General features: G+C 43.6%; 3 protein-coding genes, 1 long non-coding RNA gene and 1 pseudogene across 4 annotated transcripts; 2 read left to right on the top strand and 3 right to left on the bottom strand.

Annotated features, from left to right (window-relative positions):
- Positions 1 to 1112: 1112 nt before the first annotated feature.
- Positions 1113 to 1604, bottom strand: LOC143869817 (secreted RxLR effector protein 161 pseudogene; annotated as a pseudogene).
- A 102-nt stretch (positions 1605 to 1706) lies between these two features.
- Positions 1707 to 4393, bottom strand: LOC143869816 (uncharacterized). Its single transcript, XM_077376374.1, has 2 exons — positions 3387 to 4393; positions 1707 to 2622 (listed from the first exon to the last, which is right to left on the bottom strand). Exons 1-2 carry the CDS (start codon positions 4391 to 4393, stop codon positions 1707 to 1709), a joined length of 1923 nt encoding a protein of 640 aa, XP_077232489.1.
- A 4454-nt stretch (positions 4394 to 8847) lies between these two features.
- Positions 8848 to 22996, bottom strand: LOC143854888 (GDSL esterase/lipase At4g26790-like). The gene is made up of 3 exons (XM_077365012.1): positions 22458 to 22996; positions 21404 to 21893; positions 8848 to 9075 (listed from the first exon to the last, which is right to left on the bottom strand). Exons 1-3 carry the CDS (start codon positions 22821 to 22823, stop codon positions 8882 to 8884), a joined length of 1050 nt encoding a protein of 349 aa, XP_077221127.1. The 5' UTR covers positions 22824 to 22996; the 3' UTR covers positions 8848 to 8881.
- LOC143854879 (uncharacterized) lies at positions 11743 to 14119 on the top strand. Its single transcript, XM_077365002.1, has 3 exons — positions 11743 to 12891; positions 12974 to 13416; positions 13506 to 14119. The coding sequence occupies exons 1-3, from the start codon at positions 11913 to 11915 to the stop codon at positions 13968 to 13970; spliced, it is 1887 nt and encodes a 628-aa protein (XP_077221117.1). The 5' UTR covers positions 11743 to 11912; the 3' UTR covers positions 13971 to 14119.
- On the top strand, positions 21336 to 23959 carry LOC143854892 (uncharacterized). Its single transcript, XR_013237620.1, has 3 exons — positions 21336 to 21650; positions 22461 to 22663; positions 23520 to 23959. It is a non-coding gene; the product is annotated as an uncharacterized LOC143854892 (long non-coding RNA).
- The last annotated feature ends 3757 nt before the right edge of the window (positions 23960 to 27716 follow it).

The raw sequence follows: 27716 nt of genomic DNA, 5'->3' as shown, positions 1-27716 counted from the left end.
TTAATTAAATTTGGACCGTAGATCCCTAGACCAAAAATCACAGTGTATTTCCATTTTTTAAGTATAACCAATTTTTGGGGCTTCAAATCGTGTCCGATCGACATGATTTTGGTCCCGATAGATGGGTATTTTGAATACCGATCCAACGGACCCAAGATTTATCGATTCGGACCTGATTTGAGTAAGTTATGACATTTTTTCTATTAGGGGTATGCATAGTTACGAGTTTTGTCTTATTAGGCAAATTTTTAGGAGTGCCAATATTAAAATTTAGTATTTTCCTTTTTAATTAAGTAATAAGATAAAAAGTAAAGAGACCTAAAGAGATTAGGAAAGTTACTAATTATTAGTAGTTGATTAGGAAACAACTCTAAACAAAAAGGAAATCTAGGATTTATAAAAGACCCTTCTTGTGGTTCTCCCCTCTCATGCACACCCAAACCGTTCAGAGAGCGATCCCAATCGTCGCTCCCACTCTTCTTGCTTAGGGTCAACTACCCAAGTGACTGAGATAAGTCACCTCATGACACGTGCATGTCAGCATGACCGGTGCTGGTTGTGTACAGGAGGAGATGTCCAATCTCCACCCCAACCAGGAACTTTTAAGGTTTGCAAAGAACCGAAATTCCATATCTCCCTGTTCCCTAGGATCTGTGAATCCTTGAACATGGTATTCCTACTTTGCTACCTAAGGACTAATATGTGTAAAACAAGCGCATCTCACATATTATCAAAATAGCACCCAAAGATGTCATGAAATAATTCTTTATTAATAAAAATGCAAGGTACACTGGAATTTAAAGTAATCTCCCACTAACTTTAGATCTAGTCGTGCATATACCTAAGACCCATTCCCTCTACATGCTTGTCAAACACTTTTTGACTAAAGAACTTTGTGAAAGGGTCTGCCACGTTATCCGCTGAAGCCACATTTGCTATGGCAACATCTCTTCTGTCTATGATCTCCCGTATCACATGATACTTCCGAAGAACATGCTTAGACTTCTATGAGACCTTGGTTCCTTGGCATGAGCAATAGCCCCGCTGTTATCACAATACAGCGTAATTGGTCTCTCAACAGAGGGAACGATGCCAATGTCATCCATAAACTTTCACAGCCATACTGCCTCTTTCGCAGCTTCACTAGCAGCGATATATTCTGCTTCAGTGGTAGAATCTGCTGTGGTGTCTTGTTTACAACTCCTCCAAGATATCGCTCCACTAGCCAAAGTAAAAACAAAGCCTGAAGAAGACTTCATGTCATCAACATCAGACTGAAAATCCGCGTTGGTAAAGCCAGAAACGACTAACTCGTCAGCCCCATAAACCAGACAATAATTTTTGGTTCTCCTAAGATATTTAAAAATATGTTTAATCGCCGTCCAATGCTCAAGACCTGGGTCTGACTGATATTTACTAACCACACTTACAGAATGACAAATATCTGGCCTTGTACATAACATAGCGTACATAAGACTTCCCACAGCCGAAGCATAGGGAACTTTATTCATCATTTGCTTCTCCTCAGATGTCTTTGGAGACATCTTCTTGGATAGCCTGATTCCATGCCTGAAAGGAATTAATCCCTTCTTGGAATCTGCCATATTAAACCTTGCCAATATCTTGTCAACGTAAGCCTCCTGTGATAGCCCAAGCTTCCTACTTTTTCGGTCTCTAAACAATTTAAGTCCTAATACATAAGAAGCTTAACCCAGATCTTTCATTGCAAATGTACTAGAAAGCCATAACTTTGTGTTAGATAACATTCCTACATCATTCCCAATGAGTACAATGTCATCCACGTATAGAACCAAAAAGGTTACAACACTCACATTGAATTTCTTGTATACACAAGCCTCATCAATATTTTGAGAGAAGCCAAACTCTTTGACCACTTGATCAAAACGATGATTCCAACTGCGAGATGCTTGCTTTAATCCATAAATAGATCTTTGCAACTTGCACACTTTCTGATTATCCTCTCCAGCAGCGTCAAAACCCTCTGGCTGGACCATATAAATATCTTCCTGAATGTTTCCATTCAAGAAGACGGTTTTGATGTCCATCTGCCAGATCTCATAATCATAATGTACAGCGATAGCCAACAAAATCCTAATGGACTTTAACATAGCTACAGGCAAAAAGGTTTCCTCATAATCAATTCTAGCCTTTTGAGTATAACCCTTTGCCACAAGCCGTGCCTTGTAGGTCTCCACCTTTCCATCAAGGCCTTTCTTCCTCTTGAAGATCCATTTGCATCCAATGAGCTTAATACCCTCTGGTGGAACAACTAGAGTCCAGACCTTGTTGGAATACATAGAGTCCATTTCAGATTTCATAGCATCTAACCATTTGCTCACATCGATGTCTAACATCGCCTCTCTATAGTTAAGGGGATCCATTTCTTCCATGTTTGGATTGATTTCCTCAGCAAGATAGAGATATCTACGGGGTCTTTTGATCTCCCTAATACTATGTCGAAGTGTCGGAGTAGGCTCATTAGATTCTTCCTTAGTTTCCTCATATCTCTCTATTAGATTATCAGATTGCTCTTCCAAGGCAATCCTCTCCATCTCACTTGCATCTTGGATGAACTCTTCTTCCAAGAATGCGTCATTCCAGCTTACAAGTTTGTTCGCCAGGGTTATAAAACCAATAACCCTTTGTTTCCTTAGGATATCCAATAAAAAGATACCTTCTGGTTCGAGTCTTTAACTTGTCAGCGCTTATCTTTTTAACATGGGCAGGATAATCCCATATCCTCATGTGATTCAATGAGGGCTTTCTACCCGTCCATAATTCAGTTGGAGTCATTAGTACTGACTTAGTTGGGACTTGATAAAGGATATCGAGCGCTGTTTCTAAGGCATACCCTCAAAGAAACAGTGGTGCCTTGCCAAAACTCATCTGGATCGAACCATGTCTAACAAAGTTTGAATCCTTCTTTATGACACACCGTTCAACTCAGGTGTGGCAGGTGGAGTCCATTGAGACGTTATTCCATATTCTTTTAAGTAGTCCTTAAACTCATCCGAGAGATACTCTCCTCCCCTATCAGAGCGAAGAGTCTTGATTTTCTTATTTAACTTATTTTCTACTTCATTCTTGAACTCCTTGACCATTTCAAGGGTCTCAGACTTACGTCACATTAGGTACAGATATCCATATCTTGAATGGTCATCCGTGAAAGTCATAAAGTAGACAAACCCTCTGTCACAGGATGACAAAGAAGTCCACAAACATCAGTTTGTATTAACTCCAACACACTTTCGCTTCTTCCACTCTTGCCTTTAAAAGGAATTTTAGTCATTTTGCCCTGTAGACAAGATTAATAACTTGGAAAGGGTTCAACTTGAATAGAATCCAATGGACCATCTTTCACTAACCTCGTGATCCGCTCTATGCCAATATGACATAATCGAAGATGCCAAAGTTGAGCTGGAATTACCATGTTCCTTGCCCTTTTGAGGTTTGGAACATCAACTCTTGGAATACTCTCAATGTTACTCACAATCTCTTTGGCGTTAATTAGATATAAACCATTTGAACATGTACCTTCAACTATAATGTAATTCTCCTTTTTAATGAAAACTGAATTTTTATTGAAATTAACTGAATACCCATCAGAGATGAGTTTCGAAATAGAAATCAAATTCCTTCTTATAGAAGGTACATAAAGACAATCTTTTAAAAGTAAATATCCACTACTAAACACCAAATGAAAATCTCCTACAGCTTGGACTGCAACCGTTGCATCCGTTCCAACCTGTAGGATGAGCTCGCCTTTAGTCAGCCTTCTGCTTATCCTGAACCGCTGCAAAACATTGCGGATGTGTGAGGTCGCACCAGTATCTACACACCAGGAAAATGCAGGACCAATCATATTGGTTTCAACAACGAAAACTTGCAACATACCTTGAGAAAGCTTATCGCCCTGCTTGCTAGCTAAGTAGCTCCTGCAGTTCTGCTTCCAATGACCAGGTTTGCCACAATGGAAGCACGCATCGTTTCCCTTGCTTGACTTTTTCTTGAAAGTTTTCTTGTTCTTTACCGCTAGAGCCTTTTTCTTAGAGCCTTGGCCTTTTCCCTTTTGTTTTCCCTTACCTTTCGGTTTGGAGGCTGAAGGTACACTACCCTCAGCTATGAAAGCACTTTTATTATTTGTCTTTAACAGGTCCTCGGTTGCCTGTAGTTGGTTCAACAACTCAGTCAACGTCATAATCAACTTGTTCATATGGTAGGTCATTACAAACTCTTTGAATGACCCTAGAAGGGAAGCTAGAACAATGTCAACCTGCGTCTCTGCATCTATGATGGCCCCCAAGATGTCGAGTTCATTAAGAAAACCCATCATCTTTAGCATGTGGTCCCTAACCGGGGTTCCATCTACCATCTTAGTCGATACAAGGCCCTTAATAACTATCAGCCTAGCTGTGAGATTCTACTCCCCAAAAAGTTCTTTTAAGTTTAGCATTTTTTTTAGGTCATCCTCATTCCAATATGTTGCGGTTGCAGCACATTGGACATAGAGCCAAGGATATAACACTTTGGCATTTTATTATCCTCGGACCACTTCTGCCTTCTTTCCCTCACATTCTGTGGGTCATCGGCAGATGGCTCTTCTGGCTCATTAGTGGGTAGAACCCAGTAAACTCTTGCAGCTGTTAAAACCAGTGTCAAATTTCTTTTCCAGTCTACATAGTTTGGGCTGGTCAACTTATTGTCATCTAGGATCCTAGCTAGTGGATTGAAGGAAGCTATTGATCTACAAACAATAAAATAAAAAACATACATAAGTAACAAGACTACCATATTTAAGTTCATTAATTTCATGACATTTTTTCATCGGAATCGGGTTTCGATCTACGATGGTACCACCCATTGTACGTCTCATTCACGGGCCCCTTAACCTCGTGAATCAAGAGAAATTTGTAATTTCCCCAATGGGTATCGGAAACCTATTCATAACTTTGAACAAACGGATTCTTCTAATCCATTATGTCTCACATAACATCCGATTTACGTTTTGGCCTCCAAGCATCGTGATATGTTTATCCTTTGGGCATCAATACCCTTTGCTTGGTTAAGTTAGACCCACTGCCTCAGAAAATCATGCAAATCTACAAAGGCTTCTGCTTTGGCATGTGACCTTTGCATCTTCACACATTCCCTTTATCCCCATGGGAATCTAATGGTTACTCTAGCTAAGGGAATAGAATCGGCTTCTGCTTTGGCATGTGTCCGTTCTATCCTCTTAACTAGACAACCATCAGATGGCTATGGAAGGCCATTGAATCCAATTCTTTCAACTTGGATTCCATTATCAACTTAATATATTTAAGAGGGAATTCTTATAGTGGGAGAGTGATAACAACATGTCATGCATGTTTCAACATAAGTAACCATCCAATGGAAACAAAAACATACATCAGAAAAATAAACCATCCACAAACCATTCATCACATGAATACAACCATCAAACCATAAACTCGATTTGGTATTTGGGTTGTAGGGAACTCCCACTAACCTTATTTAAATTAGGGTATCCCCACAACTCAACGATACCAAACCGAGGGTGAATTTTGGGCAACTTAGTGCTTTCGCACTAGGGATATTTGCCGACCTCAAGGCGAATCATCCAAAGGGACAAAACTCAGATATATGCCTTACCATATAAGGCCATGTACATCAGCAACATTGATGTATAATTCCGTCCTTGGTCGAATCAAGAGCCGCCATCATCTGTCAGACCATCCGAACCATCTCCATGCCACGATTGATTTGATCCGTCCGCCGGCCTCTTTGTCAACGATCTGATCATCAACTGAGCTTATTTGAACATGAAATAAACTACCATAGTGTCCTACACTAGCCTAGGTAATCTATACATCATGATCAATCTCCATGAGAAACCAGTTGTCCGCGCAATTGCCCAGAGGGAGTAGAACAATTAAATAAAATTAAAATTAATACATTGCGAATAATATGTGGAACAAACCATGAAGGAGAAGATAAATCACTTGCAAATCAGCCCATAAAACTATAAAATAACTTATGCTTGTAGCGCACAAGTTGAGGTCCAAACTCCCTTTCTGCCCAATATTCACCTTAAGCAATTAATTCGCACTTTTAATAGGTTGATTAATTTTTAATTAATATACAACCAATCTGATTTCTATTAGAATCATCATAAAATAATTTTATATGATCTAAGAAATCACCATAAAAATTTTTGTGCGAAAACAAGATCGTTTGATAGGAAAAATAAAAATTCGTCCTGTGCCCGGGACATAATCGGAATAGCATGACCTTTCGGATAATTCTGAGTGGGATTCAATTATCCGAAAGACCTATCATGGTTCTGATTATGCTACAAACTCCCCAAGATATTGTTTGAAAAATCTATGCCTAGGTTACAGGTTTTTCAAACTTGTTTGGAGTGAAAATCAAAAATCCGTTTTGATTTTTGCACCAAAATTTCAGCAATTCCATCAAATTACATGCAACTTCAAAAAATCATATCTCCTAATCTGCCCGTTCGATTTCGATGATTCTTGATGCGTTGGATTCGTATTCGAGTGTAATATCCAACCATGTAAAGTTATCATCTGAAAAAATCCAGCAAGTAGACTAGATCCACTGTTTTCTAAAAACAGTCCTACTTCTATTAAAATCACACAAAGACTAGGAGCCTCGGATAGCTGGGATAAACGTACAAGCTCACAGCGGGTAACCGCATGATCTATCTTTGGTTCGTTAGCCTCATAATCTATTCCCTAGTTGCTTTGATACCACTTGTTAGAAGGGGTGTAAAACCCCCGGGCAAAATCGTTATGCGCAGCGGAATGGAATCGCATAGTATAACAATTATACTTCAATTCTATCCTTAGCCCAGGATTTCTAGGAACTAGATTATATTTTGGTGATAGAATAAATAGAAAAAAGCATACCTTTGTAGAAGTTACAACGAAGAAGATTGTCTGCTTGATCTACTCCCCGTATCGTCACGAATGAACTCTACTTCGCGAACGCCGCAAGTTGATCCGATGGGATCCGTTGATTTTGCACAAGAAATAGAACAACATTTGTTCTACTTTTATAAACTGATCCAAATCAGTTCTTTGGATGGGAAATCCAATAGTAGACGATGGAGCGGTGATGAACTAGAAGTAATGGAGAGGGAGATAGAAAGAGAGAGAGACGTCTTTCTTTTACTTACGGGAGGTTTTCAAAAACTATATTCTTCTTTCTAAAAACCAAACGTCCACCTCTTTATATATCTTTATTGTTTTTATTTGTTTTGCCTTTTTTGAAATCCTAAAAGATCTCAAAAAAGATTTATCAAAAAGTTGTGTGCAACCTTTTAAACTCTTAAATACAAAGTCCAACAATTATTGGACGTTTTTTCAAGCCCAAGTTGGGCGTGTATCTTTGCCCAACCATTTAGTTTAACAAATCAAATTCCTAAATATCCTCCTATAAGATCCTCTCTCTTTATCTCCAAGGAAAGAAGTTTCCTTATGCAACTTGTATTCCTTTTAATTTTATCTTAAATATTAACATATATTTTAATAATCATGTCTTTCCTATCTAACCGTTGATCTTTGGAAGAAATTCCATTTATTTAGGGCACCTTCACTAACACGGGGAAGATATCCCTCTTCTTCCACATGGTAGCAATCTTCTCAGCCATCATATAGATTACTCAGAATAAGACCACTAACTTTATTGGTCTCAGAATAGGCCCACACATATTTTTAACCATATCTAGACCTAGCAAAACTGACCCGTGCCCGTGGGTCTACCCGGCCCACCCGTAAATTTGCGGGTACAGGTCGGAATTTTCGTGACCCATAAAAATTGACCCGCGGGTCACCCAACCCGCCAAAACATGGGTCGAGTCGGGTTAACCCGCGGATACCCGCGCGTTTTGTGGATTTTACTTTTTGTTTAACTTTAATATTTTTATTATTTAAGAAGATGAAAAATCAAAGGTTAAGATCAAAAGCAAAAACAAAGGGAGTTAGGGTTTATACTTTTCTCTTTTATAGCTTTTTAGATTTAGCCATTTAGGGAGTCACCGAGTTAGAATTTCTCATCTCAGTAACCTCCTTACCTCCAACCATCCGAGCAAAAACAAAGGAAGAAGAAGGCCACCATCTGAGCCGCCTCCTTACCTCCGACCATCCTCCTTGCCGATCCGGCCACCATCCGAGCCACCTTCAATCCGGCCACCATCAGCTATATTTCGTTTTTATTTGTCTTACAACCATGATTCTTTATTAGCACCAGTCCCCTTGAAGCTTTCCAGAACTTCACCTTGAGATTGCCTTTTCTGTAAAAGAAATTTACTTTAAAAAAAAAAAATTTGCGGGTGACCTGCGGGTCGACCCGGCCCACCCGCACTGCGTACGGGTCACCTGGTTGTTGACCCCGGGTCATTTTGACCCGCAACCCGCGTGACCCGTGGGTCGACCCGACCCAACCCACCCGTTTGCCAGGTCTAACCATATCATACCCCTTTTCCAACTTGAACACACATGACTAAGGTGTTTCAGGTCAAAACCTTATTAGCCACTAACCGTCGGTGAGCCAATATAGACGTTCCCTACAAATCCGGTTTTTACAAAAACCAAAACATATGCAATGCAAGTCCATAAAAGTCTTACAATTTTTTCTTACTCATTAAATTCATCTGAGGTGGCTGCTCTCTCCTGCAAAAGTGAGCTGCAAAATGGCTTTCCACGAAATTACCCAAAAATCCCATATACTTGAATTTAAAGCTAATCGTAATTTTATTGGTGATACAGAAATTAATCAACCGTGAATGCGAAGTAATTGCACAGCATTCTATGGGATGTGCAATTACTAAACTACTTGATCATACAAACTGGGCTAGGCTTGTCTTCATGAGATTATCAGCGAGTATGTAACCCATCCTTTCAGTTGGGTGGAAAGCATCCCAATATACGTACTTGCTCGCATCTTTACACGTCAATGGGTTCCTTCTGTTACACAAGTACGCCATTTCAAACAATCCTGTGCCACAGCAGCCCACTTCCACATTCTCAAAGCCTGTTTATCCAAACAAAAAACAAGAAAATTAAAAACAATTATCAAATTTTGATTAAAGTCATAGCTGAAATTTTTACACGTCCCCAATTTGGGTCCCACATGGCACACGAGCCTTTGATTGTAACCACTGATTTTTGTACACATTGTGAGATGATACATGTGAAAATGACCCCACACTAAATGGACATCTCATCCATAAGATTATTATGGCAAGAACCTAACTTTTTCTTGACAAAACCCTGGTCAGGCCTCAGAGATAAATAGCTTGAATCATTGGATCAATGTTGGGGCCATGGCTACGGTTCAAACTTGCCGAAACTTTAGATTATCAAGAAAACGAACGCCGATTAAAATGCAAACTTTGGGTCCCACATGGCACGCCTTTGATCATAACCACTGATTTGGTAGACCATTTATGAGATGAGACATGTGAGAATAATCCACACTAAATGGTCATCTCATCCATAAGATTAATGGCAACAACTTAACTTTTTCATGACATAAACCTGGTCAGGCCTTAGAGATAAATATAGCTTGAATCATTTGGGGGCAACGGCTATGATTCAAACTTGTGCTAGGGACCATGGCAGAAGGCATATCGTGGGCCAGCTGTTGCATGAAGCAGCCAATAGGCTCACTTTTCAACAGATTTTGTCTGATTGATTTAATTCATATGAGGTGGCTGCTTTCTCATGCAAAATCCCGAATTCAAAATGCCTTATGCGATGGTCACTAGCAAATCACACACATATAAGCAATTTTGCATGAAGCCATTTGACGGCTAATTTTGCAGGAGAGAAAACCCTTCTCAGATGAATTACATGAATAAGAGTTGAATGCTTGACTCACTGGAGCCCTTGCACAAAATGGGTTGAAGGGCTCTAGCATTGGTCAATATGCACTTATAATGGCACAGAAAATTACAATCACAATGGATATTGACCATTGAGAGAGCCCTTCTACTCTTTTTTTTTTGGGGACTGATATTCCCCCCTGTGATGGATAAAATCCTCCCCTGTAACATCCCACCTTTAATTAAGGCATACAAAAATGTTAAAGGGGGTGAATTTATCCTCAAGCAGTGAAGTATTCTTACAGAAACTGTTAGACCAAAAATCGGTAACAGGTACAGCAGTGGCGTAAGAGCTGAGAGCGAGCGACGAGGGAGGTTGAGTATGAGTCCTGCGGTGAGTGCTTAGTCCTGCACAAGGCAAGCGAGGTCAGAAGACCAGACCGGGTTTTACTCCGGACAGGCCCTTCGACACTCAAGTCAGTATGAGCAGGAGTGAAGGGGAGATGTCTTAAGAGTTTAGGGAGAGAAGGGATTTTCGCATTACCCATTAGTCTGAGCTTTAGTCCCCTATTTATAGGGAAAATCTGTTGAGGTGTCCTGGACAGGTGTCCAGGACAGGTGGCGGCCTGTGAGAGGCTGGATCTCACCTACTCTGAACAGGTGGCAGCCTGTGAGAGGCTGAGTCTCACCTACTCTGGGACAGGTGGCAGCCTGTGAGAGGCTGGATCTCACCTACTCTGAACAGGTGGCAGCCTGTGAGAGGCAGAGTCTCACCTACTCTGGGACAGGTGGCAGCCTGTGAGAGGCTGGTGTTTTCACACCCCATCAGTTGCCCCCCAGTTTTCCAAGTCATTGAAGGACTTGGGAAAGTGTGATCACTCGTTTTTCTGGATGGGGAGACGTTGTTCGGGGGTGAATCGAAGAATTTAGCACGGAGTCCGGAGTTCGCAGTCCGGAGTCCGGAGTTGGTAGTTCGCAGTCCGGAGTACGGCTTCAACCGGACTGGCTCCTGGCGCAACACAGAGTCAAATATCCAGTCCGGAGTTCGCAGTCCGGAGTCCGGAGTTGGGAGTTCGCAGTCCGGAGTACGGCTTCAACCGGACTGGCTCCTGGCGCAACACAGAGTCAAATATCCAGTCCGGAGTTCGCAGTCCGGAGTCCGGAGTTGGGAGTTCGCAGTCCGGAGTACGGCTTCAACTGGACTGGCTTCTAATGCTTCATAGAACGCGTTATATCCAGTACGGTTTTTTCCGGACTGAATTTTGTCTTCTAGCGGCCAGTTCGGTGCGGACCGGACTGATTTTTGTCGTCTTGTGAGAACGCGTTATATCCAGTACGGTTTTTTCCGGACTGAATTTTGTCTTCTAGCGGCCAGTTCGGTGCGGACCGGACTGATTTTTGTCGTCTTGTGAGAACGCGTTATATCCAGTACGGTTTTTTCCGGACTGAATTTTGTCTTCTAGCGGCCAGTTCGGTGCGGACCGGACTGATTTTTGTCGTCTTGTGAGAACGCGTTATATCCAGTACGGTTTTTTCCGGACTGAATTTTGTCTTCTAGCGGCCAGTTCGGTGCGGACCGGACTGATTTTTGTCGTCTTGTGAGAACGCGTTATATCCAGTACGGTTTTTTCCGGACTGAATGCCGAGTGCGGAGTGCGGAGTGCGGAGTGCGGAGATCCATCTTTGGGACGTGAATGTTTACGCGCGTGCTTGATCGTATTGATGGTGGGAGAATGTGTCCGTCATAAATAGGGGACACGTGGCGCAATCCGGATGGCCTCGAGATGCGTGCATCGCATTTTTTGCCCCACCGCCTCTGAAAAACTATATAAGGAGGTTTACCTCCCTTCACTTTTTACTTTTTACCTTTCATCTTTTTCCTCTTCTTGCTCTGGGAGTTTCCACTTCTCAGTTCGCAGCTCGCAGTCCACAGATTGCAGATCGCAGTTCGCAGTTCGTAGTCGCAGTTCGTAGCTCGCAGTCGCGTTCCAAGATCTGTTAAGGGCTCCACTCACCGGTATTCCTCTCAGCCCTTCCTTTTACTATGTCTGGTAGTACTTCCAATTCCGAGTCCGGTACGGGGTCCTCCACTAGCAGTATTTCGGAGTTTAGGATGCCTCAGGAGCCTTTTTTGGCTAGTCCGTCTGATAGGATAGACCTTGTAGATAGTGACGACGGAGGGGATAGGGATGAAGTGTTCTTAGATCTGAATGCCACTCCTCCCTTGACTGGCAGTCTCCCGCAAGCAGGAGGGAGTGTTGAGAGCGACGTTAATGAAGCGTCCACAACATTCCATCCTGGCCGGGCGGTGGAGGTGATCGCTAGAGCGCGGATGGATGCCGATCCAAAATACAACTTGCGAGCTCTAGTCGAGGAGAACTACCTCACCAGGTCTATGCTGGGAGATATCAGGGATAAATACTGCGTGCCCCCGAGATTTGAACTGAGGGCAGCTATAGAGGGAGACAGAGCCTGCAACGAGAGCCAGGATCTCTGTATTTATGAGGAGTCACTGAGGGCAGGACTCCGATTTCCGTTGCACCCCTTTTTCTCAGCGGTGCTACGTTACTACGGACTAGCCCCGGCCCAGGTAGCTCCGAACTCATGGAGATTATTAGTTGGGTTTTTATACCTCGTCCACGGTCGGTTAGAGAGAAGTGTGACTTTGTCACTGTTCCGTGCTTGTGCACACCTGAAGAAGCATAAAGAAGGGGGCTGGATCTACATTAGCCAGCGCCCTGAACGGAAGATAATCACTGGCATTCCTTCGTCGATTCACTCGTGGAAGAATAGATTCTTCTATGTTGTGGATCAGGAGGCCAGTGAGCCCTGGTCCGTCCCTCTAGTGTGGGACACTCCAGATACCTCAAAACTGAGTCGAAAGCCGCTCCTCGAAGGTGAGGACAGGATAACATTCGCCTTGATGCGGAAGGAGATCGAGCAATCGGGCCTCATCCGTTGTAAGGAGTTTTCTGAAGAGGCGATTCTGGTCGGGCTGGGCGTGAGTGCCGCGACTCCAGGACGTATGTAGCTAGACTTGTCTATGCAATCTGTTTATTTTTTATATACTTGCTTCTGACCGTTGGCTGCTCATTTGTCTTGCAGAGATGAAGAAACAATCAACCGTCGAGAAAATCAGGCAGGGAGCTCAACCGCGGGCACAAGAAGGTGCTCAACAGGCGCAGCAGGAGCGCCAGAAGAGAAAAGCGACTGTGCTGGGGAGTCCGGCCCCGTCACAGGGCATTCCTCCCCCATCCCAGAGGCCCAAGACTAAGGTGAAGCTAATAGGCCCCTTTGCTCAGGGCGGTGGCTCTTCTAAGTCCGGTGGTGCTTCTACCGGAGCCGGTTCTGGGGCTCGCCCTCCTACGGGGATTAGTGAGCAAGTCTTTCGACCCAATTGGGCCGTTCTGAAGGATGACACTGCCTTAGGCGAGAGCCGGGTAGCAGCAGAGCTTATGAGCAAGTGTTTGCTGCAGAAGGACAAGCAACAGGTCCTTTACGAGCCGCCAGCTACAGGAGAGGAGGCTGTGTTGTCCTCCGCTTACCAGGTAAGGAAGTAGTGCTTCGATTTGCTAACTTTCTGCCCATTTCTTCCTTTCACCATACTGATGCCTGTTTCTTTCTGTTCTTTCTTCAGATCTTGCTATACTATAATGACCTCAAGGAGAAGAGTAAGAGCTTCTCCCAAGCCATTACTTCATCTGAAGAGGTGAACGGAAAGTTGGCCGCTGAGGTGCAGGAGCTTCAAACGAGCATCGGGCGAATAGAGGAGGAGAGGAAGTTGTTAAAAGAAGATCTGGCCGCAGAGAAGAGGAAACTGGCCAAGGCTGCTGAAGCCATGGAGGCTCAAAGAGGAAGGGCTACTGACAGGCAGGAGAAGGCAGTGAAAGAGGCCACAGAGGCAAAGGAGGCTGAACTTTTCAGCCTGTCGAGCGAGGCTTACAGTCTTGGATACTACGACTGCCTCCAGGAGCTCCAGGCCTGCAATCCAAATCTATTGATGCAGAACATGACTCTCCCTGCCAGGCCGAAGATTACTGATGAGGAGCCAGATACTCCTGCTGATACTCCTGCTGACATCACCTCTCTTCCAGATGCTTAGATTTTTTTTTTTGTTTTGTCTTTGTTTTGACCTCTTTTTGTAATGGTCCTTGAGACCCTACAGCTTTTACCAGCATGTTTAAAGTGAATTTTGTAATGGCCCTCGAGGCCCCACATATTCTGATCAATGAAATTTGTCTGTCTCTGATACTTCTCAGCTGAGTGATTTGCTTGACTTTGTCTTTTTATTTTGATAACCTGTGAGTGAGGCCCTTGATGGTCGAATTGCGACGAACTGGTCTTTTAACAAGTACCCAAGTTTTGTGAACTGGGTTTCCATTGAGTACCCAAGTTTTGTGAACTGGGTTTCCAGTGAGTACCCAAGTTTTGTGAACTGGGTTTCCAGTGCGTACCCAAGTTTAAGAACTGGGTTTCCAGTGCGTACCCAAGTTTAAGAACTGGGTTTCCAGTGCGTACCCAAGTTTAAGAACTGGGTTTCCAGTGCGTACCCAAGTTTAAGAACTGGGTTTCCAGTGCGTACCCAAGTTTAAGAACTGGGTTTCCAATGAGTACCCAAGTTTTGTGAACTGGGTTTCCAGTGCGTACCCAAGTTTAAGAACTGGGTTTCCAGTGCGTACCCAAGTTTAAGAACTGGGTTTCCAGTGCGTACCCAAGTTTAAGAACTGGGTTTCCAGTGCGTACCCAAGTTTAAGAACTGGGTTTCCAATGAGTACCCAAGTTTTGTGAACTGGGTTTCCATTGCGTACCCAAGTTTAAGAACTGGGTTTCCAGATATAAAAATGACACTGAATTTGCAAGAAGATTATTTATTCATAACAACAAATATACAAATTTACAAGATCACCTTTTCACGCCGGATAATTCGACTACTGATAATATTTCCTGAGGTTTTTGGAGTTCCATGCATGAGGTAATAGGTGCTCCTCCAGTGTCTCTAGCTTGTAGCTTCCTGGCCGGATAACTTCCTTCACTCGATAGGGTCCCTCCCAAGTTGGGGAAAGTTTCCCTACTTTCGTCGGCTGGGAGACGGCTGCCTTTCTCAGGACCAGATCCCCTGTCCTGAATTCTCTGGGGCGGATTTTGGAGTCATGATAATTCGACACCTTCTGCTTATAAGCGGCGACCCGGATTCGAGATTCCTCCCGGATTTCTTCTAGTAAGTCGAGGTTGGCGCGGAGTCCGTCGCTGTTCAGTTGCTCATGGAAACTGATGACTCTGGGAGATGGGGTGCCTATATCAACAGGTATCACGGCTTCAGTTCCAAAAGAGAGGTTGAATGGTGATTCACCAGTCGTCGTGCGAGGAGTGGTGCGGTAAGCCCACAGAACATGGTAGAGCTCATCTGCCCATCGGCCAGCCTTTTCATCCAGCCTTTTCTTTATCCCTTGAAGCAAGATCCTATTGGTTACTTCCGTTTGCCCATTGGTCTGGGGGTGAGCAACCGAAGTGAATCTCTGTTCAATCTTTAGGTCAGAGCAGAACTTCCGAAAGTTCCGGCAGTCGAACTGTTTGCCGTTATCTGTGATTAAGGCACGGGGAATCCCAAATCTGCAGACCACTGCCTTCCAGAAGAAATTCTGTATATTCTGCTCAGTGATCTGGGCTAGAGGTTCTGCCTCCACCCACTTGGTGAAGTAGTCGATTGCCACTACTACGAATATGCGCTTTCCGGAAGCCGGTGGAAAAGGACCCAGAATGTCCATCCCCCATACTGCAAAAGGGAGTGGACTGATAATTGGGGCCATCGCCACAGCAGGCTGGTGGATGGTGGGGGAGAATTTCTGGCACCTCTCGCACTTTTTAACCAGATTCAGCGCGTCTTGTCGTATGGTGGGCCAATACAATCCTCTGAGGAGTACCTTGATCGCCAGGGCTTTGCCCCCCAGATGTTCTCCACAGATTCCTTCATGAGTCTCTTGCAATGCGTACACGGCGTTACTTGGTCCCAGACACTTCAGGTACGGGAGAGTGTAGGACCTTTTATACAAAATGTCACCGCTGAGGGAGAATCGGGCGGCTCTCTGTATCACCTTACGGGCTTCCTTCTTATCTTCGGGAAGTTTCGCGTCCCGTAAGTAATGAATGATCTCATCCATCCAGCACGGCTCGTTCTCCACCTGCATTATATCTGCGGCTTCTCTTTCGATGCTAGATCTTTGTAGAAATTCCATACGTATGCTTCCAAGAGTGGTGTATCCAGAAGCAGCCAGCTTCGACAGTACATCTGCTTTGGCATTTTCTGTCCGTGGTATTCTGATGACCTCGAAACTGGCAAACCGGCTGGAGAGTTGATGAACCTTAGCAAGATACTTAACCATACGCTCATCTCGGGCTTCGTAGACCCCTTGGATCTGATTTGCTACCAGCTGTGAGTCGCAGTATGCTTTTAATTTCCGGGCGCCGGTATGAATTGCTAGGTTCATTCCGGCAAGGAGGGCTTCATATTCTGCCTCATTGTTGGACGCACGGAATCCGAATCTCAGAGCATAATCCGCAGTGAACTCCTCAGGCCCAGTGAGGATGAGGCCTGCTCCACAGCCGTTTTTATTTGAAGAACCGTCGACATATACTTCCCAAGTTGGTGTGCTGGTCATGGAGTCCTGCTCTGCCAGGGGTTGCAAGATTTCTGTCTGAGTTTCTGCTATGCATTCGTCAGGAACCGCTTTCTCTGCAACTGGGAGTTGTACCGTTTCAGGGTCGGCGACTTGCTGGGGGATGGTGCACTCTGCTACGAAATCTGCCAGTACTTGGGCCTTGATGGCTGGCCTTGGAGCGTACTGGATGTCGAACTCGCTCAGCTCTACGGCCCATTTCACAAGTCGTCCGGAGATATCTGGTCGATGGAGTACTTGCCAGAGCGGCTGGTCAGTCAAGACCTTTACAGTATGAGCTTGAAAGTACGGTCTTAATTTTCTTGCAGCCATTACCAGCGCGTAAGCCAATTTCTCGACCCGCTGGTACCTTGTTTCTGCGTCGTGAAGAACCTTGCTGACATAATAGATTGGTTTTTGCTGGCGGTGCTCCTCGCGGACGAGGACAGCTGCCAGTGCCGTGGAGCTAACGGAGAGATATAGAAATAACTCCTCACCTGGCTCCGGCTTTGTTAATAATGGCGGGGAGGACAGATACCTTTTCAGCTCGTCGAAGGCAATCTGGCATTCTTCCGTCCAGGGCGCAGTTTTGAGGCCCTTAACCGCACTGAAAAAAGGCAGGCATCTCTCCGCCGATTTGGAGATGAAGCGACCCAGCGCCGCTATCATTCCCGTGAGCCGCTGAACTTCTCTGATGGTTCTTGGGGCGGTAAGCTCTATCACAGCTCTGATCTTCTCGGGATTTGCTTCTATCCCTCGCTGACTCACCATGAATCCCAAGAACTTCCCCGAACTGACACCAAAGGTGCACTTGGTGGGGTTGAGTTTCATGTTGTGCTTCTTGAGGACCTGAAATGTTTCTCTGAGATCAGACACGTGGTCCTGTGCGCTTCGACTTTTGACCAGCATATCATCCACATACACTTCCATATTTCGGCCGATCTGGTTCTGAAAAAGTCTGTTCACCAGCCTTCGGTAAGTAGCTCCGGCGTTTTTGAGGCCGAAGGGCATGACTCGGTAGCAATAAGTCCCTTGATCTGTGACGAATGAGGTCTTTGGTATATCCGATTCGTACATCCTGATCTGGTTATATCCGGAGAAGGCGTCCATGAAGCTCAACAGTTCATGACCCGCCGTGGCGTCGATGAGCTGATCGATCTTCGGGAGCGGATAACTGTCCTTGGGACAAGCCTTATTCAGATCAGTAAAATCGACGCAGGTTCTCCACTTTCCATTAGTCTTCTTGACTAGGACTACATTTGCTAGCCAGTCCGGATATCGAATCTCGCGAATGAAGTCAGCCTTCAGAAGCCTCTCCACTTCTTCTTTTATTGCCTGTCGCCTTTCAAAAGCAAAGTGTCTCCTTTTCTGTTTCACCGGTCTGCAGGTTGAATCGACACCAAGCCTATGAGTGCTGATCTCTGGATCGATGCCGGGCATATCGGCAGGAACCCATGCAAAGACATCTGCATTGCCCTGGAGAAACTCGGTGAGTTGATGTTGAATGCTACTACTAAGGGAGGAACCGATCAGAGCGACTTTCTCACCGTCCTCCGGGCACAGTGGGATGGAGAGTAGGTCCTCAGCGGGTTGAGTACCCCTGAGTTCGTCCCTTACATCAAGCAGTTCGATTGGCAGTGATTCCACTGCGTTTTTTCCTTTCAGTGCCATTGCATAGCACTCCCTTGATTGAGGCTGATCTCCGCGAACTTCCCCCACACCATTAGGGGTTATGAATTTCATTTTTTGGTGGTAGGCTGAGGCGACTGCTCGGATCAGATTCTGGCCAGGCCGTCCCAAGATAGCATTATAGACCGAGGTGGCCTTCACTACCAGGAAGTTAACCATGGCGAACGCTTGACATGGTGAATCTCCGACAAGAACAGGGAGCTCGATCTGCCCTACCACTTTTATGACCTCTCCGGAGAAGCCGAACAAATCTGAGTTCGCCGGCCTTAGACGGTCGTCGCCTATCATCATTTTCTCGAAGGCATGGTAGTATAGAATATCCGCTGAGCTCCCGTTGTCCACAAGAATTTTCTTTACCTCCCAGTTGGCAACGAGCATGGTTAACACCAATGCATCGTCGTGGGGCAAAATAAGGCTGTCCAGATCTGCGTCTGAGAAGGAGATCTCATTCTCCGTTCTTGACTTTTTGCTGGTTGTGTGAACGGCGTTAACTTGCCGTGCATATGCTTTTCGAGCAGCAGAGGAGGTGCCCCCGGTGGCTGATCCGCCCATGATTGTATTGATAACCCCCCTTGGTTGAGATCGGGGTGCCTCAGGCTGCGCGTCGGTGACCTGAGAAGTCTTATCCTGAGGAGGGGGCTGCGGTGATCTTCGAGGGCTACGGCCCTGGGGACTCTTTCCTTTGCGCCCTTGGGTGCGGCCGTCATTCTGGATGTATTTTTTCAAATAACCCCGGCTGATCAGCTGCTCAATTTCTCCCTTGAGCTGCCAGCAATCCTCTGTGTCATGGCCGTGGTCCTTGTGGAACCGACAGTACTTTGAAGGATCTCTTCTGTTTCCTTTGGAGATCATTCTAGGCGGCCACTTCACAAACTCCTCCTCACTGATCGCTGCCAGTATGTGCTTTCTAGAGGTATTGAGAGGTGTGAAGTTCTCTTCTCTTCTCTGAGGGGGTGGAGACTTCTCTTTCCTGGGAGGTTTATCCTCCCTACGCTGTTTAGGCAGATTCTTCTCTTCAGAGGTTATCCTCCGGTTTGAATTAAGAGCTGCCAGTGTTTCTTCCACTGTTATGTACTCTTCTGCCCCGGCCATGAGATCCGCCAGTGAGTGCGGATTTTGCCGAGCCACCGCTCGACGGAAATCATCAGATCTTGCACCGGTGAGGAGTGCGTTCATAGCCGCTGAGGGATCTAAATTGGGCACCTGTAGTGCCTCCCTGTTGAAGCGGCGGACGAACACCTTCAGGGGCTCATTGTCTTCCTGTCGCAAGGCCATCAGGGAAGCTGTTGTTTTCTTTGGCCTGCGGCTGCTCATGAAGTGGCGGACGAGGTCCTCTCCAAAATCGTCGAAATTGTTGATGGAGTTTGGTTTGATCCTGGAGTACCAGTCTCTTGCCGCGCCAGTGAGCGTCGTTCGGAAGGCTCTGCAGATGAAGCCGTCGGAGGCGCCGTGGAGGAGCATCATTGTTCTAAATGTCTCCAGATGATCCACGGGATCGGTAGTGCCGTCGTACTGAGGGACGGCAGGCATCTTAAATCCTCTGGGTGCTGGAGCACTCAGGACATCCTTAGTGAATGGCGTTCTGCTTGAGAACGCTCTAGAGGCGGGCCGGCTCTGATCCTTCGCCAATTCCTCTATCCGGTGGTTCATCTCCTCCATTCTCTGTAGCAGCGGATCCGTTCTGCGGTCTGGGGACCTGATTCTTCCCACGAATGGGCTTGCCGCAGAACCGGACTGACTTTCCGGACTCCTACGACGAGGTCGAGATTTTGCCGGTGGCAAACGATCTTCGTGAGGCCGGCGCCTCTGCGTGGAGCGAGACCGCGATCTTTCGCGGTGATGAGGTTCTGTCTGGGCGTGCCTCACTATGGGGCGATAAACTTGTCTAGCGGAGTGATGAGTTCTGCCCTCCCCGTGACGTGATGACTCTCCCCTGTGGACTCCTTGGGCAGATCGCGGGGCCTCTGGAGGAGGTGGAGGGGGTGCTTGAAGTAGTTGTTGGTACTGACCAACAAGGGCCGTCATCTGCTGGAAGAGGGCTTGGACTTGCTCCGAGGTGGGCACGGGATTGTGATGCTCCGAGCGAGAAAGGCTTTGGTCGGCAGAAGCGGCCACTACCATCGAGGCGATTCGACCACTCCGGGTCCTGCGAGGTAGCGCGGCTTGGTCGTTCTGCGCAGAAGCTAATCGCGCACTTTTGCGCCCTGCCATTTTGTAAGTGAGATGTAAGAACAGCTTTTAGTTCTTGGTCCCACGGATGGCGCCAATCTGTTAGACCAAAAATCGGTAACAGGTACAGCAGTGGCGTAAGAGCTGAGAGCGAGCGACGAGGGAGGTTGAGTATGAGTCCTGCGGTGAGTGCTTAGTCCTGCACAAGGCAAGCGAGGTCAGAAGACCAGACCGGGTTTTACTCCGGACAGGCCCTTCGACACTCAAGTCAGTATGAGCAGGAGTGAAGGGGAGATGTCTTAAGAGTTTAGGGAGAGAAGGGATTTTCGCATTACCCATTAGTCTGAGCTTTAGTCCCCTATTTATAGGGAAAATCTGTTGAGGTGTCCTGGACAGGTGTCCAGGACAGGTGGCGGCCTGTGAGAGGCTGGATCTCACCTACTCTGAACAGGTGGCAGCCTGTGAGAGGCTGGTGTTTTCACACCCCATCAGAAACTGTTAGGGAGGGGTGGAATATCAGTTCACTCTTTTTTTTGCAATGATTCTGTGAGCTTAGCATCCCTCACAAGTGATAAAATCTGCTTAAAAGTAAGCCTGTATGGCTGAGAGAGAGAGAGCATAAAGGCCTGTACAAGGGCAACCACCCTTGACATTTGATCCAAGGATTAAGAGGATAAAAACCAAGCATCTTCTTGATCCTTGGATCAAATGTCAAGTGCGCCCAATTGGACCCACAAGACCCAATCTCATTTATAATGGCACTGAAAAATGCAAAATAAAAGGAAATATAAAATGCAATTGCCCTTGGGTTTTTGCAAGGGCGTCCTTTAATATAACAGTCCTCGCATATATTAGTTTTCCGATGGCTATTGGCCATCTTTTGCTAGCTGAACTTTCATCTTACCGCAATGTTGCCAGAACAGAGAGACCCCGATTGGCCTTTAATGGTCTTTAATGGCCAATGACAACTTTAATTAGGAGAAATGACTTTTCATGAGAAATCTGTGAGAAATCTTGAACGTACCGTATATGGAAGGCTTTTCATTGATTTCTACCAACTTATCATAAACGTCCAAATATACCACTCTGCTCCCATTAAGTTTAGCAGTTAATTCATCTGCCAACGCCTTGAGTCTCCCATTGAAATCCATGGCCACCTTGTTGTAGTCATCGTTACAAGCACTTGTAGACATGAAATTTGTGGCTCTTTCCAATGGCAAGCACCCCATTGGAGGAAGACCTCCCAGAGTGATTCTCCGGCCACCTAGAAGGTAAATTTCCTCCACAAAACCCCTTGCAATTCCGGTGAGAAAGATCATGTACTCATCAATCGTGAATTCCGATGACCGACCGGAAAACACATAGTAATTCTCTAGGAAATCGTTTGTCCCTGCACTAATCATATGTAATGCCTCACTCAACATTGTGTTAGCCATGGTCTCCCCCAAATAGTTTCTTAATTTTCTTTGGTATTCTTTGTAGTACTCCAGTTCCTTCCACATTGGTATCACACTCTGGAACAAAAAAAGACAGATCCTGTTTGGATTTGCAGCAATTTTCTGGAAAAAAATCTCTTGGATTGAGGGTTGGAGTTCTTTTAAGAGAACAGGAAAAAAATTCAAGTTGGGAAATAGCTTACATGAGAACTGAGTTAGCCAAACGTTAGAAAACTCATTTCCCAAAAAAGTCCTCAGCTAAAAAGCTTAGCCCTTTAAGAAGCCATTAAAATATATCATTAATAAAAATGGTAACTGATATACCTGCCCCTTTTGATTACTTGGGACACCCAGCAGCAGTGTACGTGGCAATCAGCCCCATTGAATCCTTCTGATGTGAAGTACATCAGCCCTTATGCAGTCGTTGATACACTACTGCTGGGTGTCCCAATTAATCAAAAGGGGCGGATATATCACTTTCGATAAAAATAATACAATCATTACTTGTAGATAATCTCATTCAACCTTTAAACATTTGTGTCTAAGAATATGCACAATTTTTTTTTGCAACACTAAGCAATCAATTTTATTTCCTTACCAACTACTGATCATCATGGACTAAATTTTTTTTATAACACTTACTAGCACATCGGAAGTGGCATTATCGAAGCCAGATCCCGCAGATGCGAAACATACTCCGGTGGAAAAGTCCTTTATACTATATTTCGGATCCAAGTACGCTGGCACCAATGATTTGATACCGAAAGCCTCCGAAATGAAATCGGTAGCAAGTCGTCCGTTAGAAAAACGTCCGGTGGGACGCCCGTCTTCAAGGTCCCGACCATAAGGTTTGAAATTGCTCTTGGCTATTGTATTGATATAGTTGTTGTTTCCAGCATCCACCGAAGAGTCCCCAAAGACTATGAGCGCAGGGACTTTTGCATTAATCATCACGGCGAGAAACAACATTTGTATTGACATTAGCCATGGCATGACTTTATTTGCCATTCTATGGCTCTACACTAAAAACGTTAATTTCCATCACATGTGAACCTGTTCAATAAATAGTTTCATCGGGAAATTAAGGTAGGGAAATCAAGGTCGGGTTGTTTTCTAGTCGCCTAATTTGTTGCGTGTTTTTATTGCTGAGAACTGCCCCAATTTGATGTTCCCCAAATTCATTTCTTTTCCTACGATCTTTTACCACCAGATAACTGACTTTTAAGTACGAGAAAAGTACGGAATGAGGTAATAGTTTTGAGAAATTTCGGATTTCGGGTATTTTTTAAAACAATCATCAAACACGGGTGATTCTTCAAAAACGGAGTGCCCTTCTGATCATATCAGAGTCCTCGTATGTTGCTCTTCATGACAAACTCACAACCCAATGCCAATCATTATCTTTAAAGTAATATTTTATTATTTCTCGCTTCTGTTCTGGATGAGAATGGCTACGTTATTGAATACTTTATTATTTACATATTTCTTTTTGTTGGGAACGGCGACGTTATTCAACATTTTATTATTTCTCACTTCTCTTTGGGCTTAGAACTGCGACGTTATTGAATATTTAATTATTTCTCACGTCTCTTTTGGATGAGAACGGCTACGTTATTGAATATTTTATTATTTACACATCTCTTTTGGTTGAGAACGACGACGTTATTGAATATTTTATTATTTCTCACATCTCTTTTGGCTTAGAACGGCGACATCTCTTTTGGCTGAGAACGCTGCCGAATTCTTGAGTACGCGCGCCACCGGATTCTTGAGTACGCCGCCGGATTTTCTTGGTTCAAACATGTGTTCCAAACGTATCGAGTACGCCGCCGGATTCTAGAGTACACCGCCGGAATATCGAGAACGCCGTCGGAATATCAAGGGGCACGCCAATGAAAATAGGGTGTAAGCGGAAATAGGGTGTACGCTGGCAGAATTCAGGAGTACGCCTGCGTAAATAATGGGGTACGTGATGGAAGGTTATCCCCTTCCGGCAAGATTGCTATGGGCAGCGGAACAACAATCGCATATAACTTTAAATTTTTCTTTTTCGATCTTGCTTTTGTCCAACATCCTAGAGTTTAGATTAGTTAATTATGTTAATTAAACATAAACAAATACCTCTTCGAAGAAAAAACAATGAATCACGCTGCTTGATCTACTCCTCGAACGGTTGTGCTCGTTCTAAACGCCGCGAACCCCACAAGTCAAACCGATGGATTCATTGCTTTGCCCGGACTTTTGTGGATATGAATAAGCCTTATTCAATGAATTAAGTACTGATCTAATCAGTTCTTAAGAGATGGAGAATAAAAGAAATAATATGAAGCCCTTTTCCTTTTTTAAAACAATGGTGGAAAACAACTTTTGGTGTGAGAACAAGAAAAGGGTGAGGAAACTATTTTTCTCTGGTATATATATATATACATAGTATTTGATTTTCCTCATTCCACCTTTTTCTCATCCAAAGCCAATCCATATATGAAGACTAGTTGGGCTCTTTTAGAACAAACCGATTGGGATTATTGGCCACCGACCCTTCTTGTTGTTTTGGATAACCACACATTGTAGAAAGTGTGTATATGAGTTAAATTCCATCTCCTTGAGATCTTATCTCATAAGTCTTCTAGTTTTCTAGTTGGAATCAAATTTCCAACTTCTAGAAGCTACTTTCCTACTAAGTTAACTTTATTGAGAAGTTGAGTGGAAATACAAGTCCAAAACAAATTGGGAACGTCTTCATATGTATCCCAATAGTGATGGGCGTGTGGAGGGCCCCACCACACATTCTCAACTTGTTGGACACTCAAAATATGGGTTTTAGTTCCAACTTTGCCGCCAATTGAAATCGGTTTGGGTTACTTTGTCCCCATTTGGATTTTATACACTATTAATATTATTAATCATATTATTAACATTAACATTTATTAATTAAATGAATAAACATTTTATCCATTTAATTAAATCAGCAACTCCCATCCAATAGGAGTAATTTGGCTCTAATATTTGTTCTTTAAAAATTCTCTATACTAATTTCTCTTTCCAGTTAACCACTTAACTAAAAATTAAATATATATATATATATATATATATATATATATATATATATATATATATATATATATTTTATCCACATTGTTGTAATTAAGGATCTCATCTGTCCGTGCAAATAAATAAAATGCGGAACCCTGATCAATTTAGATGGTACCGGGTCATTCGAGTTGTGAGTGGAATCGTCGCAGGGATCAGACGGTCAATCCTCCAGAACCCTATGGTTGGCCCCACTGCGATCTCGCTCTGTAGTTAAACTACACTCGCATTAGGTCAGTGGCCTCCATCGAGACGTAACCCTGAAGATGACTGTCAGATCATCTTACCCCTAATCACATCATATATGTGCAAGTCCTTTCTTCGTAACCACATCTACTGAGTTGAGTCATAAGGGAGGTGGACACCATTTACCCCTTTGGCCCACTTTTGGTATACCATTTTGGTCAAGCGGTGTTCGGCCTCCAAATGCATTTGTAAAATCTTTTGAAAACAATTCAATATTTAATAAACATTTTATCAAATACGCCTGGCCAGGCTATGTAATAGGCCTACCGCTCTGACAATATTGTAGATGTCAATCCCTAAATTTTAGGGCAAAGAATCCCTTGTTGAGTATTACTATTGGTCTCGAGGGTTTGCTCTAGGATATAGCTCTATCCGAATGTGACTCTAAAATAGAATCACTATAAGATAGACTAAGACCCTTGAACAAGCCGGTACACCAATAAGATCCCTCAGGTCTATGGACTTGTGAAGGGTCCTGTCTGGAAGAACAACTTTATTGTTTCTTGTCCACAAGTTGTTCTTTATTTGATTCGGTCGGCTTGCGGGATCCAATCGTCGCACCCACTCTCCTTGCTTTGGGTCCACTACCCAGATGACCGAGATAAGTCACCTCACGACACGTGCATGTAGGCAAGACTGGTGGTGCTAGTTGTATACAGAAAGAGATGTCCAGTCTCTTTCCCAACTAGAAACTATTGAGGCTTGCATAGAACAGGGATGCCATATCTCCTTGCTCCCTTGGATCTATGAATCCTTTGAACATGGCATTTCTACTACACTACCTAATGACAAACATAAGTCAATAAAATAAGCACATCACATACATTTATAAATGTAAATACCCATTCATGTCATGAAATAAATCTTTATTGATTAGAAAATGTTATTCTACTTGCTTTTCAGGTATACTCTAACAGTACACCGGCGTAAATAATGGGTACGCCGACGGAATCTCATACAGAGAGGCGGTATTATGAGAAGACGCCACTGTTCCATATTTGTGTCCACATGTCGTGGATCCGACCGTCTATGCATATTGGCGATGGTCAAGATTTAAACGAACCCAAGGGACTTTGGGTTCAAACGAAAATTTCAAATCTAAAACAAACCAGCTGTGTATAGAGGCGTTAGCGTTCCAAAAAGTTTTTTTAACTCGTGTAAAGCATCCATCCGTCTCTGGTTATTTCTGACTATAGAAACGAACCCAAGCTTCTTTCGGTTCAAATACACATTCAGACGAACCAAAAGAAGCCTTGTGAAGCGTGCCAATTTAATGGGCATTAATTACAGGGGGATTTTCTGTAATGAAAAAGGAAGCTGAAGGAGATTTTTGTTTATGTCAAAAGGGTATTGGGGTCTTTTTTTGACCCGTGTTTGATGATTGTTTTCGTATCCGAAATCCGTAATTCCTCATAATTGTTACCACATTCCGTACTTTTCTCTTTAACTACTGAATAGATTTGTGCTTTTAAAGCTTAAACAGTAAAAGTAATAAGGAGAATGTCAAATGCAATTATTATAGCACTTGAAAAATACAATATTATAAATAGAGGAATGATAAATTGAAGTGCCTTTCCAAAAAAAAAAACCATCTACTAGGGCTTTCTATTTGTGCTCAACAAAGTGCATTTATTGTTTCTGTAATTTTGCATTTGTGATGGACTCCAAAAAACTCGAAGGTTCCTTACTTGCTAGAAACGGAAGCAAAATAAATAAAGTAAAAGAGAAATGGAGTTCTGACCATTGTTGACCTGTCGTAGAGAGTCGAATACTTTCACAAATGTCGAAGGGGATACTATTTACTTCGATCCCGTCGAAGTCAAGTTTCATAGAGCGAAACTAGAAAATACTCCTGTGGGGGCTAATCTTAACAACACAAAGGCTATCAAAGATCTTAGAAGCCTACATAAAATTTTCATTCACTCAATGAAAGTAGTTTATTATAATGCCTTGATAACATCTATTAGTAAAGAAACCCTAAAATCCAACTTAATATCTAAGCAAATAATCCCTCATACATCTAAGGTAACACAAATTAAAAACTTGACAAAAGTAACCCTAAAATAGAAATCCCATAATAGATATGTGTCATGAGCGTAAATCGGTCATAGCTTCCTCAAATCACGTCCAAATCGCGTGATCTTGGATTTGTTTGATAACTAATCGAAAAACCTTTTCTTTATTTGTTTTAATTGTAAAATTAATTTACTAACAACATCATAGTTAGATGGATTTGGACGTTTTCAGTTCGGCAACTGCCTTTGCTTCTCTAAAAAGTTATATAATGTAAATATATTAACGAGTTTTGTTAGAAAAAAAAACACTACTTTTTCTCTAAGGATCAATTTGATTACTTCTTTCAAAAAGAAGATCCATTTGGTTACTTCTTTCAAAAAATGAAAACTATGCATAAATTTGTTCCACGTGCCTAACAAAAACCTTTTATTTTTTAAAGAAATGAATAAAATACTCCTATTTTAGAGCATAGTTTAAAACATTCTCTGAATAATTGTAACATTCTCTAAAAACTCTCGCACTTTTCAAAAAAGGTTTTGAAATTTCCTT

Source organism: Tasmannia lanceolata, unplaced genomic scaffold (assembly GCF_043159265.1).
Source record: "Tasmannia lanceolata isolate RefF3 unplaced genomic scaffold, GAP_Taslan_0.1 ptg000003l, whole genome shotgun sequence".
In the NCBI taxonomy this organism is placed as follows: Eukaryota; Viridiplantae; Streptophyta; class Magnoliopsida; order Canellales; family Winteraceae; genus Tasmannia; species Tasmannia lanceolata.
Note: the sequence above shows the minus strand (reverse complement) of the source record. Positions and strands in the feature narration are given on the sequence as shown.

Bases quoted from the DNA above. Each gene is read 5' to 3' on its own strand.
- LOC143854888 (XM_077365012.1), bottom strand. From the start codon at position 22,823: ATGGCAAATAAAGTCATGCCATGGCTAATGTCAATACAAATGTTGTTT. The intron at 21,894-22,457 runs GTAAGTGTTATA...TTTTTGTTCCAG, and splicing joins ATGCCACTTCCGATGTGCTA to AGTGTGATACCAATGTGGAA. The intron at 9,076-21,403 runs GTACGTTCAAGA...TTGGATAAACAG, and splicing joins TGAAAAGCCTTCCATATACG to GCTTTGAGAATGTGGAAGTG.
- LOC143869816 (XM_077376374.1), bottom strand. From the start codon at position 4,393: ATGGTAGATGGAACCCCGGTTAGGGACCACATGCTAAAGATGATGGGT. The intron at 2,623-3,386 runs GTTAGTGAAAGA...CAAACTTGTAAG, and splicing joins GGCATAGAGCGGATCACGAG to CTGGAATGACGCATTCTTGG.
- LOC143854879 (XM_077365002.1), top strand. From the start codon at position 11,913: ATGTCTGGTAGTACTTCCAATTCCGAGTCCGGTACGGGGTCCTCCACT. The intron at 12,892-12,973 runs GTATGTAGCTAG...TTTGTCTTGCAG, and splicing joins GAGTGCCGCGACTCCAGGAC to AGATGAAGAAACAATCAACC. The intron at 13,417-13,505 runs GTAAGGAAGTAG...TTCTTTCTTCAG, and splicing joins TGTTGTCCTCCGCTTACCAG to ATCTTGCTATACTATAATGA.